At 42.7% G+C, this 19,428-nt stretch overlaps 1 protein-coding gene across 4 annotated transcripts in view; it reads right to left on the reverse strand.

Annotated features, from left to right (window-relative positions):
* The window catches only part of LOC139378641 (plexin-C1-like), a 20,623-nt gene extending 17,942 nt beyond the window's left edge, over positions 1-2,681 (reverse strand). For 3 of the 4 annotated variants that reach the window (XM_071120989.1, XM_071120992.1, XM_071120990.1), the window contains exons 1-4: positions 1,544-2,617; positions 1,269-1,409; positions 593-727; positions 409-503 (exon numbers count right to left, since the gene is read on the reverse strand). In XM_071120989.1, coding sequence (XP_070977090.1) covers positions 409-503; positions 593-727; positions 1,269-1,409; positions 1,544-2,497 — 1,325 coding nt within the window. In that variant the 5' untranslated portion in view covers positions 2,498-2,617. Of the gene's footprint in view, positions 1-408; positions 504-592; positions 728-1,268; positions 1,410-1,543 lie in introns of all 4 variants that reach the window. The other variant, XM_071120991.1, reaches the window with a different exon arrangement.
* Positions 2,682-19,428: the final 16,747 nt, after the last annotated feature.

Consider the following 19,428-nt stretch of genomic DNA (forward strand, 5'->3'; position numbering starts at 1 on the left):
ATTTGATGTTATTTTAATGGACAAAAAAATGTGTTTTTCTTTCAAAAACAAGGACATTTCTAAGTGACCCCAAACTTTTGAACGGTAGTGTATATTCACAGGAAGTTTAATCTATAGTGCCACGTTTATTTTAAGAAGCTCTGGGTGATAGAGGAAATGCCCTTTGTTCTACCACTCTGAATTTGTAAAAATCAAGATCATATGATATGAAAAAACCTGGGCCGAGGTATGTCATTAACACAGACAAACCACCTGTCCTCATTGAATTACATTGAAATGACTGCCACTGTTGATCTTCACAACAAGAATGAAAAAGTACATTTTAGAAAATAAAATATGTGACATAATAAAGAAATCTCTATATAGCGTAAGTTGTAGAAGTGTGTAGTTGTGGTTCTTGTGACTGACCTTGACTCACACCAGCCACAGAAGGGGTCCTGAGCAGACCAACAGTCCTTCAGACTCTTGTGTTCACTGCACTGAGCCACAGGCACACGTACCATCTACAACAAACACACAATATTATGTCCTGGGTCCTATTTCAGAATGCTTGTACTGTATAATATTTATCTCTGTGTACAGTAGAACTAACCTGGTTCCTCAGTGCCATGTACACATGTTTGCGGTCCACTGGATCCAGGTGCATCTTGGGAAACACACGGCGGTCGTCATCTGAATTGTAGAGCACTCTGGGACAGGCAGGTTTGTAGGCCTTGTCTACAGCAAGCTGACATGGGACAAAGAGTGACACTTTAATAACATCTCTCTGTAGATTGACACGTAACACTCACAAACCACAATACATAACATTGCCCTAGGAAATCCCCTATACTGCAGCTGTAAATATCAGTTGACCGCACACATTCTCTCTGTCAACAAGAGTATGAATTTGATGATGATGATACATGATAGACTAACAATCACTGATGTGTAGTGGTGAGTGTACTGCATGGTGGTGATATTTCTGTTAGAAACATGCAGGGGATTTGGCTGGATTATTAAAGCTTTCCAGGGACAACACTGCACAAAGGAGACTATTGTGCCTAATAAAGTAACTGTGGGATTTCTCCAGGCTAATTTAGACCTCTGTAAAAAAAAATGCTGTTATTCTGTTGTATGAGTATCTGTGTGTTCAAGGGAGAAATAAGGACACGAGAAGGGTGTTATGAGGCCAGTGTGTGTGTGTGTGTGTGTGTGTGTGTGTGTGTGTGTGTGTGTGTGTGTGTGTGTGTGTGTGTTAAGAGTTCTCATAACTGTGTTCCGCAGACCTTGATGAGTTGTCCGTCTCCTGTCCCAATGAAGAACACCAGCCAGGAGTTGTGTCTCACTGCCAACACTGATGTCATGGAGCTGTATTTAAACACCACCGCCTCTGGATGCAGGTCCTGGGTGGTACCCGTTGGCAATGCCTGGAACAGTATACATATCAGTGTTAAAGACAATCTCAACACATTTGCTAAGAAATTAGGGTAACGATAATGATAGTGTCTTTGTTATGGTGTTGGTTATAAACCATACATAAAATCATTATCATCTCACCAACCTCTGCACAGCCATTATAGCAGAAGTCTGGGTCATTGTATTTGAGTTGAGGCCCTGTAGAGCTGATGTTATAGATGGCCAGCACGGTGTTGATGGGGTCGCTTGTGTTACCAGCCGTGAACACACCTGCCCAGAGCACCTGCCCATGGAGCCCACCAGAACCTTGAATCACAGAGGAAGACAGGAGCTCCCGCCGCTCCGTGTTTCCACAGCATTTGAGTGTCGCACCTTGGAAGTTCCTCAAAGTATTTGTTTTACTGTTCTCGCTCTTGAACAAAATAACTCGAACTTGACGCTCTTGGGGAACGTTCGAGAACACGTAGATGTGTGAATTACTCTGAAAGCCGTCCACAAACTGAAACTTCTCCTTTTGTCTGGCGTCAATATACGGAGTCGTACTCTCATCTGAATCAGAAAAGATTCCCCCATGCTGTCCTTCTAGTGTATTCCGTAGGTCAAGCAAATGATCTGAATTCGCACACGCTTTACGCACACGGCTCTGCAGCCTTCCAGTCATAATGTAGGATTTCGTCCCGACATCAACAAAAAAGCCAATGGTTGAATCTCCAGGGTCCAATGAACCCACTTCAATATTCTCCGAATGCACAGATTTCGAGATTTCGTTGAGATCCAGTATTTCACAGTAACCGCATTTTGTGGTTCCACAGGTGATCAAGGTCTTGTTTTTGATGAATGGCAGTAAAATGTTTACCTTAAATGGATACGTTTCATTGAAAAGAGGTGCTTCTTGGTTAGGATAAACTACATTCGGAGTATCCCTCTTTATAACTTTGGTAAAATCATGGTTCAGCTGGTAGAGTCGGTCATCCGTAACGACGTATACGGAGCGGTCACTAATGGCAAAGTCGCGGACGTCTCCATCAAATGTGAGATTCTCCTGGCCCCAACCCCAGTCCACACAGGCGAGGAGAACCCCCCAGAAAACAGCCTTCATCTCGTATGTAATGTAGTCAGTCAAGCCTGAGAGAGTGCATGGTAAACTCTGTTCTGCGCCTCTGATGCCACTCTCCTACTGTGCCGAAGGCCAATAAAAGGGATTGCGTAAAAGCGCACAGTGGATGGATGCTGCAACTATGTGTTAACTTTAGGTCATTCAATTTAGTAGCGGCGGTTATGTACTGAGACTCAGATTTCCGTGTTTAACTCTCTACTGTGATGTCGAGATTAACGTTAGTTCCCTACCTTTCAATCTCAGCAGAGGGTGTTGCAGTAACATTGTTGTTTGGATGTTTCCAAAACGTCTCCAAACGGGCATTTCTGGTAATGCCTATATTGCCTATTCAAATGTCAGTGTCAACATCACCATCACCTATATGATTATTGAGATTTAAATACTTTGTTTCAATAATGAAATACTTAACCAAGAGTTAATGCCTCACACATTACTATGATGTCCTCATGATCCCAAGGGGGCCATTTTTGTTCGGTCCTTCACTGCGTTCTGGTGGAGAAAGTGTTACATGACTAGACAAAATACTACCCTAAAGACTGGCATGCAGTGGTGTAAAGTACTTAAGTAAAATACACCAAAAACTTCAGTTGTATCAGTACTTTATTTATGTTTGACAACTTTTACTCCACTACATTCCTAAAGAAAATAGTGTTTACTCTATTCATTTTCCCTGACACTAAAAAGTACTCGTTACATTTTGAATGCTTAGCAGGACAGGAAAATTGTCAAATTCACACTTATCAAGATAATGTCCCTGGTCATCCCTGCCTCTGATCTGGCGGACTCACTAAATAGAAATGCTTTGTGTGTAAATTATTTCTGAGTGTTGAAGTGTGCCTCTGGCTTCCTTAATATAAGACATTTGAAATGATTTATGATTGAACTTTTGATACTTAAATATATTTAAAACCAAATACTTCTACTCAAGTAGTATTTGACTGGGTAACTTCACTTGAGTCATTTTCTATTAAGGTATCTTTACTTTTACTCAAGTGTGACAATTGGTCACTTTTTCTACCACTGCTGGCATTATGTACACCAGAATCTACTCGCGTACCAGGTCTTGAATTAAGATTTAATTACAAGTCTATTTGCGCACGTACTGGATGGAAACTACAAGTGTAATGGCTGTGTTCAATGCAATGGCACTTATAAATGAAGATCCTTTAAACACCCCCAAACAGGGAAACATATCCCAATCAAATGTGTTATCACGTGCTCCACTAAGGCAGTTATTTATCTTATAACTTGTCATTGTGGTAAAAATGATGTGGGTAAAACAAAGCTCGAATTAAAAAGCACGAATCTTGGAGCATTTTAGCGCCATCAGGTGGTCAAAAACTCAATTTACCCAGTTGCGGCCCATTTCTTGGAAGCAACCACTGGATTTCGTCCCTACGTTATATCGGCATCGAACGTGTCACCCTCTCTAGGAGAGGGGGTGAACTCGACGATTTATTGTTAAAACGAGAGGCTGCCTGGATCTTTAATTTAAAGACTCTTGCTCCCTTCCGTCTCAATGTAGACTTTTATCTGAAGCCATTCTGTGATTATTGTGATTTTGCTATTGTAAATGTTTGTAGGCTTATGTAGCCAAATTGTATCTATGATCATATGCTATCCTTTCATGTTTTTGGTATGTTATTTTTACATCTGAGAATGTACCAATGATATCAGGCCACACCCTGCCATGATTAGACACCTGTGTCTGTTTTTTGACACTATATAAACTAGTCCCCCCGCAGTGTTTGTCATTATACCCTGATGAAGACACCTTGTCTGTCGAAACGTTGGTTATTAGGTTATTAAATTATTGCGTCTGAGCTCCTAGTGTCCAGATCTCCGTTAATTTTACAAGTTGAAAGGTAACAACCACCTCTAAGATGTTTTTATTTTTATTGTTTGTGTTCAAACAATACATGTAACAAAAAGTGAAATCTTGCAGTAATGATACTTTTTGAAAGGTTACATTCACACACATTCATCTGTCCCCATAGCCATGGTAAATAAGGGTGCTGCAGCTCCCCCTGATAAACTGGGCCTTTATTACTCCTGCATGAGCAGAGAAAAAGGCCCTGTCACTTGATACAGGACTCAATATTGAGAATGGGCCCATGGCATCCCTCTCAGCACTCTCTAGATTGGGAGTGATAAAGCTCAAAGTGCTCCAACTCTCCACAAGGTCCTATAAGTGAGTAGCCTTGGCTTCTGCAAGCCAGAACAATTCATAGGAACAGGATCTCCTGTTTCTGTAGCGTGAGGCAGCTGGATGTACACGTCCACCCCCTGGAGACGACTCTAGTCTAGCGCAGGGCCTTCCCAGCGATCTCCTTAATTATGAGTGTATGACTCAGCCGGGGATCAAACTCCCAACCTCCAACATCAGGGCAGACACTGACCTCAAGGCCGCTGAGTTGGTATGATTGGGCATTTGTACGGTTTGGGCTTTAAGGCTTATGCCAACTGACACTGGTCGACAAGTTTCGTCTGCTACCAATCAAGTTTTACATCCATGTACCATGTTTACACAACAGTTCAGACGGCCTGATTGATTCACACATTGAAGGATGGTAACATTATTTCTCAAATTAGCCTTATGCACTATTATGTAAGCTACATGAATATACAAATAGCACAAACCACATCTGAATGGGGGAATCACAAAATATATATTTTTTCACAGTTTTAATGCAAATGGCAATTGATTAAGAATATGCGTGTTATTTTATACATAAAAATATATGGTAACATGGTAAAACAAAAAAAGGTAGATATATGAGAGTGGTACACAAATCAAGTGCAGGCATTTTACTGTTGAGTGGTGAGGAATGATAGTGTCTTGGCCCAAGTAAAGAATGGCTGACAGGTACATGATATTTTGTACAATTTCCAAAAATTTAAGACCTATTTCATCCAAGAATAATGGAGGAGAAGGCGATTTACACTGGAGTAAGTTGCCAACATACTTGCGAAGACTCAAAGGACAGTCTTCTATGTTGACCTCAGAATGCAGGTTCCTTCCAGACCTAATAGCAGATTAAATCAAGCAAAAGGGAAAAAATGTGAAAATAATGAATTAAACAAAGTAAAGATATATATTTACCTCAGGAATTGTTGGGATAGTGAAGCAAACAATGTCTATAAAGTGTAGACTGTCAGCTTTAATTTGAGGTTATTTCCATCCATGTATAAAAAATATAAAACTGAAATATCACATAAATATTACATTTACAAAGTATTCAGACCCTTTACTCAGTACTTTGTTGAAGCACCTTTGGCCTCAAGTCTTCTTGGGTATGATGCTACAACTTTGGCACACCTGTATTTGCGGATTTTCTTCCATTCTTCTCTGCAGATCCTCTCAAGCTCTGTCAGGTTGGACAGGGAGTGTCGCTTCACAGCTATTTTCAGGTCTCTCCAGAGATTTTCGATCAGGTTAAATTCCTGGCTCTGGCTGGGCCACAAGGACATTCAGAGACTTGTCTTGAAGCCACTCCTGCTTTTTCTTGGTTGTGTACTTAGGGTCATTGTCCTGTTGGAAGGTGAACCTTCACCCCAGTCCTGAGTGCTCTTGAGAAGGTTGTCATCAAGGATCTCTGTACATTGCTCTGTTCGTCTTTCCCTTAATCCTAGTCTTCCAGTCCCTGCTGCTCATAAACATGGATACACAGAATGATGCTGCCACCACGATTCACTGTAGGGATGGTGCCAGGCTTCCTAGTCATGATGCTTGCGATTCAGGCCAAAAAGTTAAATCTGGTTTCATCAGACCAGAGAATCTTCTTTCTCATGGTCTGAGTCCTTTGGGTGCCTTTTGGCAAACTCCAAGCGGGCTGTCATGTGCCTTTTACTGAGGAGTGGCTTCCGTCTGGCCACTACCATAAAGGCCTGATTGGTGGAGTGCTGCAGAGATGGTTGTGCTTCTGGAAGGTTCTCCCATCTCCACAGAGGAACTCCAGAGCTCTGTCAGAGGGACCATCGGGTTCGGGTTCTTGGTCACCTCCCTAACCAAGGCCCTTCTGTTAGATGAGTTTAGTTCTTATGTGTTCATTAACCAATTCAATTAAAACACTCTGTCCGTTTCTAAGGATTTGTAAGGTTCTTATTTGCATAAAATGCACAGAGACCAGCCACCAAAATTAGCCAATAGCGTTTATTCTCGAGAGCTCTGGTCATAATACCATGTACATTGGTTTATATACCTCACATTTCGTCATAAATGTCCCTCCTCCTCTCAGATACAATGGCAATATACTACACAAGACTTCTCACATTGTCTGCCACCTGTTAAACAATCTACTACAAGCCCAAGGTCTCTCCCCTCCCTGGGTAGGGACAGAATGTCCTGTAAGGAACACAGTATTCCAGCCGGTCTGACGATAGCTCCATTAGTTTCTAACAAGGAACAGAAAGTCCTTGTTCTAATTCTTGACTAAAACTTCACACATTATATTCAGTATTATGATTATAATAAGATTCATACATTCATACAGTAACAGAGTAGTATTCTGTTTAGTTATAGTTCTAAGTTAAATGTATACATAATTTAGTCATTATTCATAAAAATCCCATTGCACCTTCTCCCCCGATTGCTCAGTGGCCGAGCGAGTCTTGGTGGTTCCAAACTTCTTCCATTTAAGAATGATGGCGGCCACTGTGTTCTTGGAGACCTTCAATGCTGCAGACATTTTTTGGTATCCATCCCCAGATCTGTGCCTCGACACAATCCTGTCTCAGAGCTCTACGGACAATTCCTTCAACCTCATGGCTTGGTTTTTGCTCTGACATGCATTGTGAACTGTGGGACCTTATATAGACAGGTGTGTGTGCCTTTCCAAATAATTTCCAATCAATAGAATTTTACCACAGGTGGACTCTAATCAATTCAAGGATGACCAATGGAAACAGTATGCACCTGAGCTGAATTTAGAGGCTCATAGCAAAGGTCTGAATAGTTATGTAAATAAGGTATCTTTTTAATTTGCAATAAATTACAAACATTTCTAAAAACCTGTTTTTGCTTTGTCATTATGGGGAATTGTGTGTAAAGTGACAAGAAAACATTTTTATTTAATCCATTTTAGAATAAGGCTGTAACATAACAAAATGTGGAAAAAGTCAAGGGGTCTGAATACTTTCCAAATGCACTGTATACATGTATTCAAGTAGTAAAAATGTAAGTATTTGTTCCCAAATTCATAGCACGCAATGACTGCATCAAGCACACTTCTACATGAATGTAGATGCTACCATAATCCTGAATGAATAGTGAATAATGATGAGTAAGAAAGTAAACCCCACAAATATCTTAACCCCCCCAAAATATTTTTGCATCCACTGTTATTGTAATGGTGAGAGGTTAGCATGTCTTGATGGTATGATACACTATATATACACACAAAAGTATGTGGACAACCCTTCAAGTTAGTTGATTTGGCTGTTTCAGCCACACCCGTTGCCAACAGCTGTATAAAATCGAGCACACAGCCATGACACCACAAACATAGGCAGTATAATTACTTTACTGAAGTGCTCATAGACTTTCAATGTGGCATCGTCATAGGATGCCACCTTTCCAACAAGTTAGTTCGTCGAATTTCTGCCCTGTTAGAGCTGCCCCGGTCAACTGCAAGTGCTGTTATTGTGAAGTGGAAGCGTCTAGGAGCAACAACGTCTCAAGCTCACAGAACGGGGACCGCCGAGTGCTGAAGCGCATAAAAATGGTCTGTCCTCAGTTGCAACACTCACTACCAAGTTCCAAACTGCCTCTGGAAGCAACGTCAGCACAATAACTGTTCATCATGAGCTTCATGAAATGGGTTTCCATGGCTGAGCAGCCACAAGCCTAAGATCACCATGCATTATGCCAAGCGTCGGCTGGAGTGGCGTAAAGGTCACCGCCATTGGACTCTGGAGCAGTGGAAACACGTTCTCTGGAGTGATGAGTCACACTTTACCATCTGGCAGTCTGACAGACGAATCTGGGTTTGGCAGATGCCAGGAGAACGATATCTGCTCGAATGCATAGTGACAACTGTAAAGTTTGGTGGAGGAGGAATAATAGTCAGGGGCTGTTTAAGGTTCGGGCTATGGCCCTTAGTTCCAGTGAAGGGAAATCTTAATGCTACAGCATAAACTTACATTCTAGATGGTTCTGTGCTTCCAAATTTGTTTCAACAGTTTGGGGAAGGCCCTTTCCTGTTTCAGAATGAATGACCCCGTGCGTGGTGAGTGGCAAAGGAGGCACGTGAAGTTAGTGCCAAGGGCATCACAACACACACCAAATCCAATCAAAGTTTATTTGTCACATGCACTGAATACAACAGGTGTATTCACCTTACAGTGAAATGCTTACTTACAGGCTCTAACCAATAGTGCAAAAAAGGTATTAGGTGAACAATAGGTATGTAAAGAAATAAAACAACAGTAAAAAGACAGGCTGTATACAGTAGCAAGGCTATGAAAGTAGCGAGGCTCCATACAGGCACCAGTTAGTCAGGCTGATTGAGGTAGTATGTACAGTGCCTTGCGAAAGTATTCGGCCCCCTTGAACTTTGTGACCTTTTGCCACATTTCAGGCTTCAAACATAAAGATATAAAAGTGTATTTTTTTGTGAAGAATCAACAACAAGTGGGACACAATCATGAAGTGGAACGACATTTATTGTATATTTCAAACTTTTTTAACAAATCAAAAACTGAAAAATTGGGCGTGCAAAATTATTCAGCCCCTTTACTTTCAGTGCAGCAAACTCTCTCCAGAAGTTCAGTGAGGATCTCTGAATGATCCAATGTTGACCTAAATGACTAATGATGATAAATACAATCCACCTGTGTGTAATCAAGTCTCCGTATAAATGCACCTGCACTGTGATAGTCTCAGAGGTCCGTCAAAAGCGCAGAGAGCATCATGAAGAACAAGGAACACACCAGGCAGGTCCGAGATACTGTTGTGAAGAAGTTTAAAGCCGGATTTGGATACAAAAAGATTTCCCAAGCTTTCCTAAACTTTCAGCTCATACAAGGAGAAGACTGATCAGAGATGCAGCCAAGAGGCCCATGATCACTCTGGATGAACTGCAGAGATCTACAGCTGAGGTGGGAGACTCTGTCCATAGGACAACAATCAGTCGTATATTGCACAAATCTGGCCTTTATGGAAGAGTGGCAAGAAGAAAGCCATTTCTTAAAGATATCCATAAAAAGTGTCGTTTAAAGTTTGCCACAAGCCACCTGGGAGACACACCAAACATGTGGAAGAAGGTGCTCTGAAACCAAAATTGAACTTTTTGGCAACAATGCAAAACGTTATGTTTGGCGTAAAAGCAACACATCTGAACACACCATCCCCACTGTCAAACATGGTGGTGGCAGCATCATGGTTTGGGCCTGCTTTTCTTCAGCAGGGACAGGGAAGATGGTTAAAATTGATGGGAAGATGGATGGAGCCAAATACAGGACCATTCTGGAAGAAAACCTGATGGAGTCTGCAAAAGACCTGAGACTGGGATGGAGATTTGTCTTCCAACAAGACAATGATCCAAAACATAAAGCAAAATCTACAATGGAATGGTTCAAAAATAAACATATCCAGGTGTTAGAATGGCCAAGTCAAAGTCCAGACCTGAATCCAATTAAGAATCTGTGGAAAGAACTGAAAACTGATGTTCACAAATGCTCTCCATCCAACCTCACTGAGCTCGAGCTGTTTTGCAAGGAGGAATGGGAAAAAATGTCAGTCTCTCGATGTGCAAAACTGATAGAGACATACCCCAAGCGACTTACAGCTGTAATCGCAGCAAAAGGTGGCGCTACAAAGTATTAACTTAAGGGGGCTGAATAATTTTGCACGCCCAATTTTTCAGTTTTTGATTTGTTAAAAAAGTTTGAAATATCCAATAAATGTCGTTCCACTTCATGATTGTGTCCCACTTGTTGTTGATTCTTCACAAAAAATACAGTTTTATATCTTTATGTTTGAAGCCTGAAATGTGGCAAAAGGTCGCAAAGTTCAAGGGGGCCGAATACTTTCGCAAGGCACTGTACATGTAGATATGGTTAACGTGACTATGCATATATGATGAACAGAGAGTATCAGTAGCGTAAAAGAGGGGTTGGCGGGTGGTGGGACACTGCAGATAGCCCGGTTAGCCAATGTGCAGGAGCACTGGTTGGTCGGCCCAATTGAGGTAGTATGTACATGAATGTATAGTTAAAGTGACTATGCATATATGATAAACAGAGAGTAGCAGCAGCATAAAAAGAGGGTTTGGGGGGGGGGGTTGGGGGGGGCACACAATGCAAATAGTCCAGGTAGCCATCTGATTACCTGTTCATGAGTCTTATGGCTTGGGGGTAAAAACTGTTGAGAAACCTTTTTGTCCTAGTTTGGCACTCCGATACCGCTTGCCATGCGGAGGTAGAGAGAACAGTCTATGACTGGGGTGGCTGGGGTCTTTGACAATTTTTAGGGCCTTCCTCTGACAACGCCTGGTGTAGAGGTCCTGGATGGCAGGCAGCTTAGCCCCAGTGATGTACTGGGCCGTACGCACTACCCTCTGTAGTGCCTTGCGGTCAGAGGCCGAGCAATTGCCGTACCAGGCAGTGATGCAACCAATGTTGCAGCTGTAGAACCTTTTAAGGATCTCAGGATCCATGCCAAATCTTTTTAGTTTCCTGAGGGGGAATAGGCTTTGTTGTGCCCTCTTCAAGACTAGCTTGGTGTGTTTGGACCCTTCTAGTTTGTTGTTGATGTGGACACAGAGGAACTTGAAGCTCTCAACCTGCTCCACTACAGCCCCGTCGATGAGAATGGGGGCATGCTCAGTCCTCCTTTTCCTGTAGTCCACAATCATCCCCATCTCCACACCATACCTAAAACTAGGAGCCTGATTCAATAGTACATCTTAAATAAGTAACCACATTTAAAAGCTACCGAAAACCATGAGAATGAAGCTGAAGTAAGGAATACTTGCCAACGACGACTATTGTGATGATGGGTATAAGCAGAAAGAGTCTTAGCAGTACAGTATGTGTTGAATCAAGGTTTATTGTGACATTGCCTCATGTGCTGGTGAGAGAGTCAGGCGCAGGACAGCAGATGCGAGTAAAAAAAATGTGCTTTTCTCAAAAAAGACAAATATACAAAGTAACATCTTGAGCACACACAGACGGACCGAAATTACAATAAACAATCCCCACAAAAACCATGTGGGGAACAGACGGTTAAATAATGAACACGTGATTGTGGGATTGACAACAGGTGTGTGAAACAAAGACAAAACAAATGGAAAATGAAAAGTGGATCGGCAGTAGCTAGAAAGCCGGTGACGTCGACCGCCAAACTCCGCCCGAACAAGGAGAGGGACCGACTTTGGCGGAAGTCGTGACATTGCCAACTCTTATCTGATGAACAAAGACAACATAATGCATGATTATTGTTCACTATTTCCAAGGACAGTGTTCCAGTGAAACGAATAAAATGGTGGGTTGAGGTTTCATCGGAATAAGATTTTTACCTTCACTGACTTGATGTTAGCATGTTCTTTATCTCACAGATGACAGAGTCAGTCCCTTTCCTCGTATCGATGGTGTCCATGACACACTCTACATCCTGGTTCTCCTCCTGAACAACCAACACTGAGATCTCTGCTGTGGTGATGTTCAACTTGTCAGGATCGGGATGGTAGGGGAGCTGTGATGAGCAGGCCAGTGTCTGATTGGCCTCTCTCAGAGACACAGTGGAGGTGATTGGCTGGTTTATGTGAGAGGTGGTTGTGGTACCACAGAGTCTAAAAACACCAACAACATGAATTAGAATACCTCAGATATTGAGGCCCCCATGACTGATTTCTGTGTTGTGTGAAGGTGAAAGTTTGGTCAGGTGTGTGTATATTAGGTTCATATTAGGTTGCTGACTGGTTACGTGAGTGGGTTAAAGACATGACGCTTAGTCAAGAAATCAATTAAATCAGTCTGTTAAGATGCCTACCCCAGAGCTGTAGGTGGTATGGATGGTCTGAGGGGCGTGGTCATGAACAACCCCCCCCCCCCACAAACTCCAGATGGGACCCTTGGACCTTGATTTTCCTCTTCCCACTGCAGGACACATACAAAGTCAACCAATCAGAGGAGGGTTATTGGTCACACCAAGCGTGCTGATGGGAATTGTAGTCATGTCTAAACCACATTATGTGAATAAGCCAGTGGAAAACAAAGATGCTTCATGGCAAAAGTTGTAACAATTTTTTAAAAACACAATAAATAAAGTATGTAAAAAAACAGCTTGCCACGCCCACTTTCTTTCCCCAGCAGACAACACCACAGCCAGTAGCCATTTATAGAAAAGAGTTAAAGGCATGCTTCTTAACCTCTGTATAGCTCGTTCCAAAGGTGAACCCATGTTGTTGGATCTTATACGTGTGTGAATTTCTATAGAAATGCAAATTGATGTGTGTGTGTGCGTGCACATGCATTCGATCTAGCAACCTTTCGATTACTGACCCAACAAAGCTAAACTAAATAATTTCTATACACTAGATATTTCTGTAGCCCTAGGCTTGGTTTTTAGTTTTGGTGATTTAAATCTGCTCTGTTAATTTATTTAATGAACCAGTGTTAATCAAGGACACAAACAGTAGATACTGTGTGTAATAATAACGGATGGTTTGAAATCTACTACTACTGACCCCTGGGCACGATCATGTGATCCATTATCCCAGCATGCGTGCAGCATGCGTGAGTTCACCACAACCCGTTGTGCCGTAAGCATGCACACACGCACACATTTCGTAGATTTTTTATTTTCTCAATGTCTCTCAGGTGTTCTCATAGTGAATGACAGCTGGATGTAGCTGGAGTAATGATGTCTGCTCCTGGAAACCAGGCAACTCAGACCCCATACAGGTGACACCTTTCAATCTCAGAGGAGGATGCATCGGTAACATTGTTGTTTGAATGTTTCCAAAGGGTCTCCAAATGTGCATTTTAGGTAATGCCTACATTATATATTCAAATGCCAGTGCCATTATCACATAGGCTAGACTTTGTTGAGATTGAAATACATACTTAGATTTAACAATGAAATACTTAACTGAGAGTGCATGCCTCTTACTTTTGAACACATTGGATACTCAAAGGTGACTTTTTTTGTTTAGTCATTTGCTGCGTCCTGGTGGTGAGAATGTTGCATTAGTCCTACTATGCTAACACTAGAATGTACTAGACAAATTACTAGCCTAAAGACTGGCATTATGGACACCAGAATCTACTCACATACCAGGTCTTGAATAAAGATTGGGTTAAAAATGGATAGGTAACAACCACCTAAGAAAAATATTCAATTGTTTGTGGTTCTAATTTGAAACAGGCCCACCGAACAAATCAATCAATCAATCAATCAACACACACAATACATGTAACAAAAAGTGTACGCTCACATACATTCAACTGTCCCCTGTGTATATACTACAGCAGAAACCTCTGTAAAGGTTTCAACTTTGTACCAGAAGATGGCGCTCTAATAACAGTACAAATAGAACCCAAATGCAAGTAGCCTCGTTCAGGTTCTGGTACTGTGCTTCTATCTTCCTCCTGTTAAACAAGGACTTAAAGTCCTACTGCAGATGTTAAACCAGGACTTAAAGTCCTACTGCAGATGTTAAACCAGGACTTAAAGTCCTACTGCAGATGTTAAACCAGGACTTAAAGTCCTACTGCAGATGTTAAACCAGGACTTAAAGTCCTACTCCAGATGTTAAACCAGGACTTAAAGTCCTACTGCAGATGTTAAACCAGGACTTAAAGTCCTACTGCAGATGTTAAACCAGGACTTAAAGTCCTACTGCAGATGTTAAACCAGGACTTAAAGTCCTACTCCAGATGTTAAACCAGGACTTAAAGTCCTACTGCAGATGTTAAACCAGGACTTAAAGTCCTACTCCAGTCTCCTTCTTCCCGTGGTTTTCCGGCAGACTAGATGCTTTGTTGCTGTGTGGCTGCCTGTCACAGTTCGGTAAGTGCATTGCACATTTGTTCAGAAAAAAAAGAGAAATGGGGGAAAAAGGATCCAAAATCACCAAAATCTAACCCTATATATACACAACACTATCACCAATACACCCCACCACCCCTTCCCACTACTTTGGCCCCAACAGATCATACACCAGGCCGTCCGCATGGGAGGCTGGAACTCCATCTCTCAAAACCCCCTGTAGTTCTTCTGCACTAAAATCTCTGACACCCAAAAACTTCTCTGTTGCTGCTACTACCAATTCAATCCTCTGAGATCTCCTTTTCATCTGTTCGGTACAATGAATGACCATAGCAATAAACATTCTGCATCAAAACTCAGAAGGACAGACGGGGTCTTTCTTCTTCGTCTCGATCTCGCCACTGTGTCTATGTGTGGCGTCAATATGCTTGTGTTTTACGTGTTTGAGTGTATGTGTGTGTTAAGAATGTCAGTGTAGTGTGAGTGTGTGGGTAGTCTAGTAAGTGTGCATAGAGCCGGTGCAACAGAGTCAGTGCAGAGTGCTCCCACTGGGCCAGAGTCATCTCAGGCATTTTCCTGATCATTGGGGTGAGGCTCGGAAGCCTTCACCTCACCCTTCGGTGCAGGTTCTTCCTCTTCACTTCTGTCAGGTTCAATTTGAACTTCACTATCCGTTGACTGCTCAGGGTTTCAGGAGTGTAACATGTATGTATCTCATCTGTACTTGACTCAAACGAGAAAGTACTCTGCTTGTATTTGGTAGATTCTCTCCATCCGCCTTCTTCCTCGCCTGGGCCTCCGACAGTCCCAACTAGTAGCTGCAAGTCAAGTCTCCAGTCTCTTTTTCACCTCAGTTATCGCTTGGTTAACTTAAAGGTTCAATGCAGCCGTTTTTATCTTAATATCCAATCATTGCTGGGTAACAATTAAGTACCTTACTGTGATTGTTTTCAATTCAAATGGTCAAAAATAAACAAAAATAAACTAAGCAAAGAGCAATTTCTCAAGCAAGAATTTTGCTAGGACTGTCTGGTAGGGGTCTGAGTTGTGTTGGTCAATTTCTTCAACAGATGATCAGGTCTATATAATTATCAAACATACATTAGTAATGGAAAGGAAACACAGACTCATTGTTTAAGTATGATAATTCTCCTTTAGTAATACAATTGTAGGCAGAAGTTGGTACAGAGTACAGTATATGATAGCTCTCCCCAGGTTCTGCAAAATGTCTAAGACATCCTGTAACTCATATAGCCTCCCCAGTCCTCCTTGCGTGAGTTTCCCTGGCAACAACATTTTAATAAATCTAACCTCCCCCTGACAGCAGCAACCATCTTGTCAGCAATTAAAAGCTCAGCAGTGGGTTTGACTGAAACTTGACATCTCATCACAAGTATAGGGTCATAACAAGGTGAATGCATCCAAGCATCTTCTGACTGGTGGCTGTTTTCATCAGGCCTGTGGCAGCCTTGTGCTCTCAGAAAACCAGTTGTATTCTCAGAACTTCAGATAGCCAGTTGGGGCCCAGACAGGAGGAGTCTGAGCGTAGGCGGTTTCCGCCTTCTGATAGTGTCTGAAGGGCACAACACTTAAAACAGGTGTTAACACACACAAAAGGTCTCCTAAAGAGGAGACCTTACAGTTTATCAAAAAACAATTTATTAACCCTTTAAAAGGTATGAGGCCTTGGTTTAACCCCTTCATTCCCCCCTTTGAGGCCACTAGGCCTCAACAAAAGCGAAGTAACTCAAGCATAGTGATTATAAGAATCATCCATAAAAAGGTGCCTTAGATTGCAAGCAATCCTCAGGAGATTGAGGATAGAAATAAGGGTCTGGGGGATGAGGAACACGAAGCATAAACATGCCTGGCATAGCCTTATGAAGTATACATTTGCAGCTGCACAGAATGCACAAATGCAAATCAGCAGAACAAGCAGTGGGGCCAGTAATGGGACCAAAATGGGAAAACAGCTTAAATTCAAAATCGCATAACTTATCTTTCAACCACCCAAACGGGAACCAGGAGTCTTCTCCTGTAAGGGGCGTAGGTATCAGCCAATTGTGTTTATTCTTTCAAAATCTCTGTCATATTATCAGAGGAGTCAGCGAGAAGCATAACACATTCAGTGGGGGAAATATAATTTAGGGCCCTGCAATATCCCCCCTCATTATCCAGGATGTAGTCTAATGCCAGGCTATGCCTGGCTGTAACAGCTTTAAGATTCTGAACATCTGTAGAAAGAAGGGCAAAATCAGCTACTGCCAAATTCATATGGGCCTGCATGGAGTAGGTATACTAAGCAATGGGACTACAATTGATCCAAGCAATTCACTCTGACTGAGTTTTTTATTAATGACTACATATGAACTACTAGGTGTGGCTTGTCAGCTCAGGTTCTGGGCCATGTTTACCCATTAGTTACTGGTTTTCAATTGATTTTCTTTGATATCTATTCCCCCCAACAGAGGCTGCTGGTGGATGATAAAAAGTATCAAAAACATGTACTTCAAAGGTTTAACCAAAGTTTTGTTTTTTTACAATGTGACCATAGTGGACATGTGTAACAACATCTGGGTCTGGGTGTACACTCTTTTCTGTTATGATGGTTGGGACGTCTTGTGGCGGTGCGATAGGTGGTGCCACCCCTGACGCTCCTGCACCTTCACCGCTGTAGGTGTTGCTGTGATGACCTGACCCATCCATCTGGAGTGGTTCCACTTCCTCTTGTGTACCTTCAGCTTGATCCATTCTCCAACATCAACAGGTAGGCTTGTCTGGGTCACCCTGTTCTGGAACTTCCTGGGCTTTCCTGTATTGGGAATACAAAAACCTAACAGCATGGGTTAGTTCCTTCATATATTTGCAGAGCAGTCAGGTCAGTCAGTTTCGGAGTCATTGGTCTGTGTAAAGGAACATTCATTGACCGGCCAGTTAAGAGCTTGTGTGGGCTAAGCCCCGTTCCGCGGTTTATACTATTGCACATTTTCATCAGGACTAAGGGAAGACACTCTACACATGACTTCCATGTGGAGTGGCATGCTTTGGCAAGCCCTCCTTTTATGGTTTGATTAGCCCTCTCAGTAATCCCATTACTTTGTGGGTGGTAGATACAAACTTCTGATCTATCCCCAATTGGGCAGCCACCTGTGCAACCACATCTCCTATGAAATGTGCCATTTTTTTGCGGGAAGAACTTCCAGAACACCAAATCTAGGGATAATTTCCCTTACCAGAAGTTTCGCTACTGTTTTGGCAACACAGTGCACGGTTGGAAATGCTTCAACCCACCTGGTAAAGTTGTCAATTATTACCAGGCAGTATCTCTCTTTCTTTCTTTTCGTTCAGCCATGTCTATGAAATCCATTGCTAAATGGGTGAACGGGCCGGCCAGCGCTGGAAATGTCCCTGGTTTCCGGGGGGTACCCTTACCAATGTTGTATTGCATGCATGTAGTACATTTATACACGTGTGTTTTGCTAATTTGAATCATATTTGGACAAAACCAGGTATCAGATATTATTCTTACCATCTCCCCCCTTGGCGTGTGGCCCACCCTGTGGGCCAGGCGACACACCGAGGAGACGAGAGGCAGAGGCAGAACTGGTTTGCCTCTACAGATCATCAGGGCCTCTGGAGCAGCCCCTAGATTCCCATAAGGGGGGATTAAGTGCATCAGCAGCTTGGTGTTGGTGCAGATCAGTGATTTAAGACGTACACGGGGTAGTAAGCATAACGGCATGAGTATGGCAGCGAGAAGCAGCATTCTTAGCAGCAGCATCCTTAGCAGCAGCATCAGCCTTACCTAAACTAATGCTGTCAGTGTTACCTGTGTGGAGACGGACCTTAAGAATAGCCGACTTGGCAGGAAGCAACATAAAAGCCCTGCTTGAAACTATCTGTAAACGGTGTTTAATAGGTGTACCAGACGCGTTAACAAAGTCCCTACCCTTCCAAACGTCATCCCAGCAGAGGCAAACACCAATGGCATATGCAGAATCAGAATAAATGTTAACCTTCAAACTACTACCTAATATACATACTTCAGTAAGGACCAGGAGCTCAGCTTGTTGTGCTGAGAAATGTTCAGGCAAGGGCTGTTCAATCAACAATGACCTATCCAGTGAGACTATACCAAACACTGCATGTTTCCTACCAGTCTCCCTATCAATAAAGGTAGAGCCATCGACAAAGAGAGTAACATCAGGGAGCTCGAGGTTCATCGTAAAGGTCAGGTCGGGCCTTTGAATCACGTTGGACTTGATCAGGCAGATATCTCTACCCAGTAGGCTAACAGGAGTGGCCGGAGAGGTCAGAAAGGGAGCCTTAATAGTATTACCTTCCCCCAGGTCAATTGTTGTATCTTCAGCAGTACAGCTTTTGAGATATCCCAGCGACTCCCATCGTCCTCACTGACTTAGATGTAAGTCCCAGGCCGAGGTGTTGGCCTGTAGATCCAATGCAGGAGGAGTGAGCTCCAGTGTCTATTAAAAATGGTACCCCTTGATCGTTGAGCTTCAGAGTAATGATAGGTTCTGATGATATGATAGGTACAATAGGTACAATCCGGAAGAATATACTGGTGACACTGGAGAAGGGGGGCAGGTCATCCCTATTGTTGATTATTCTGCGGTGGGAACCTCGCCTAGTTTGTCAAAGGAGGCTGTTGGAGCCATCCATGTTGTCGACCATTCATTGGTTGAGTCTGGGAAAAAAACAGGTTGAGGCTGTCCAGTGTAGGCTGGTCTTCCACCTCTACCACCTTGGAAGTTCCCTCTGCCAGCATTCCCTCTCCCTCTCTGCTGCCAGGGTGGCTGTTGCTGTGGTTGGTGAGGTTGTGGTGGTGGTTGTTGAGGGGTAGAGGCTACAGCCACCATCAAGTTGTTGGTCTTTCCTTTGTCCAGCTGGGCCTTCTTGAGCT

Source organism: Oncorhynchus clarkii, chromosome 21, assembly GCF_045791955.1.
Source record: "Oncorhynchus clarkii lewisi isolate Uvic-CL-2024 chromosome 21, UVic_Ocla_1.0, whole genome shotgun sequence".
NCBI lineage: Eukaryota > Metazoa > Chordata > Actinopteri > Salmoniformes > Salmonidae > Oncorhynchus > Oncorhynchus clarkii.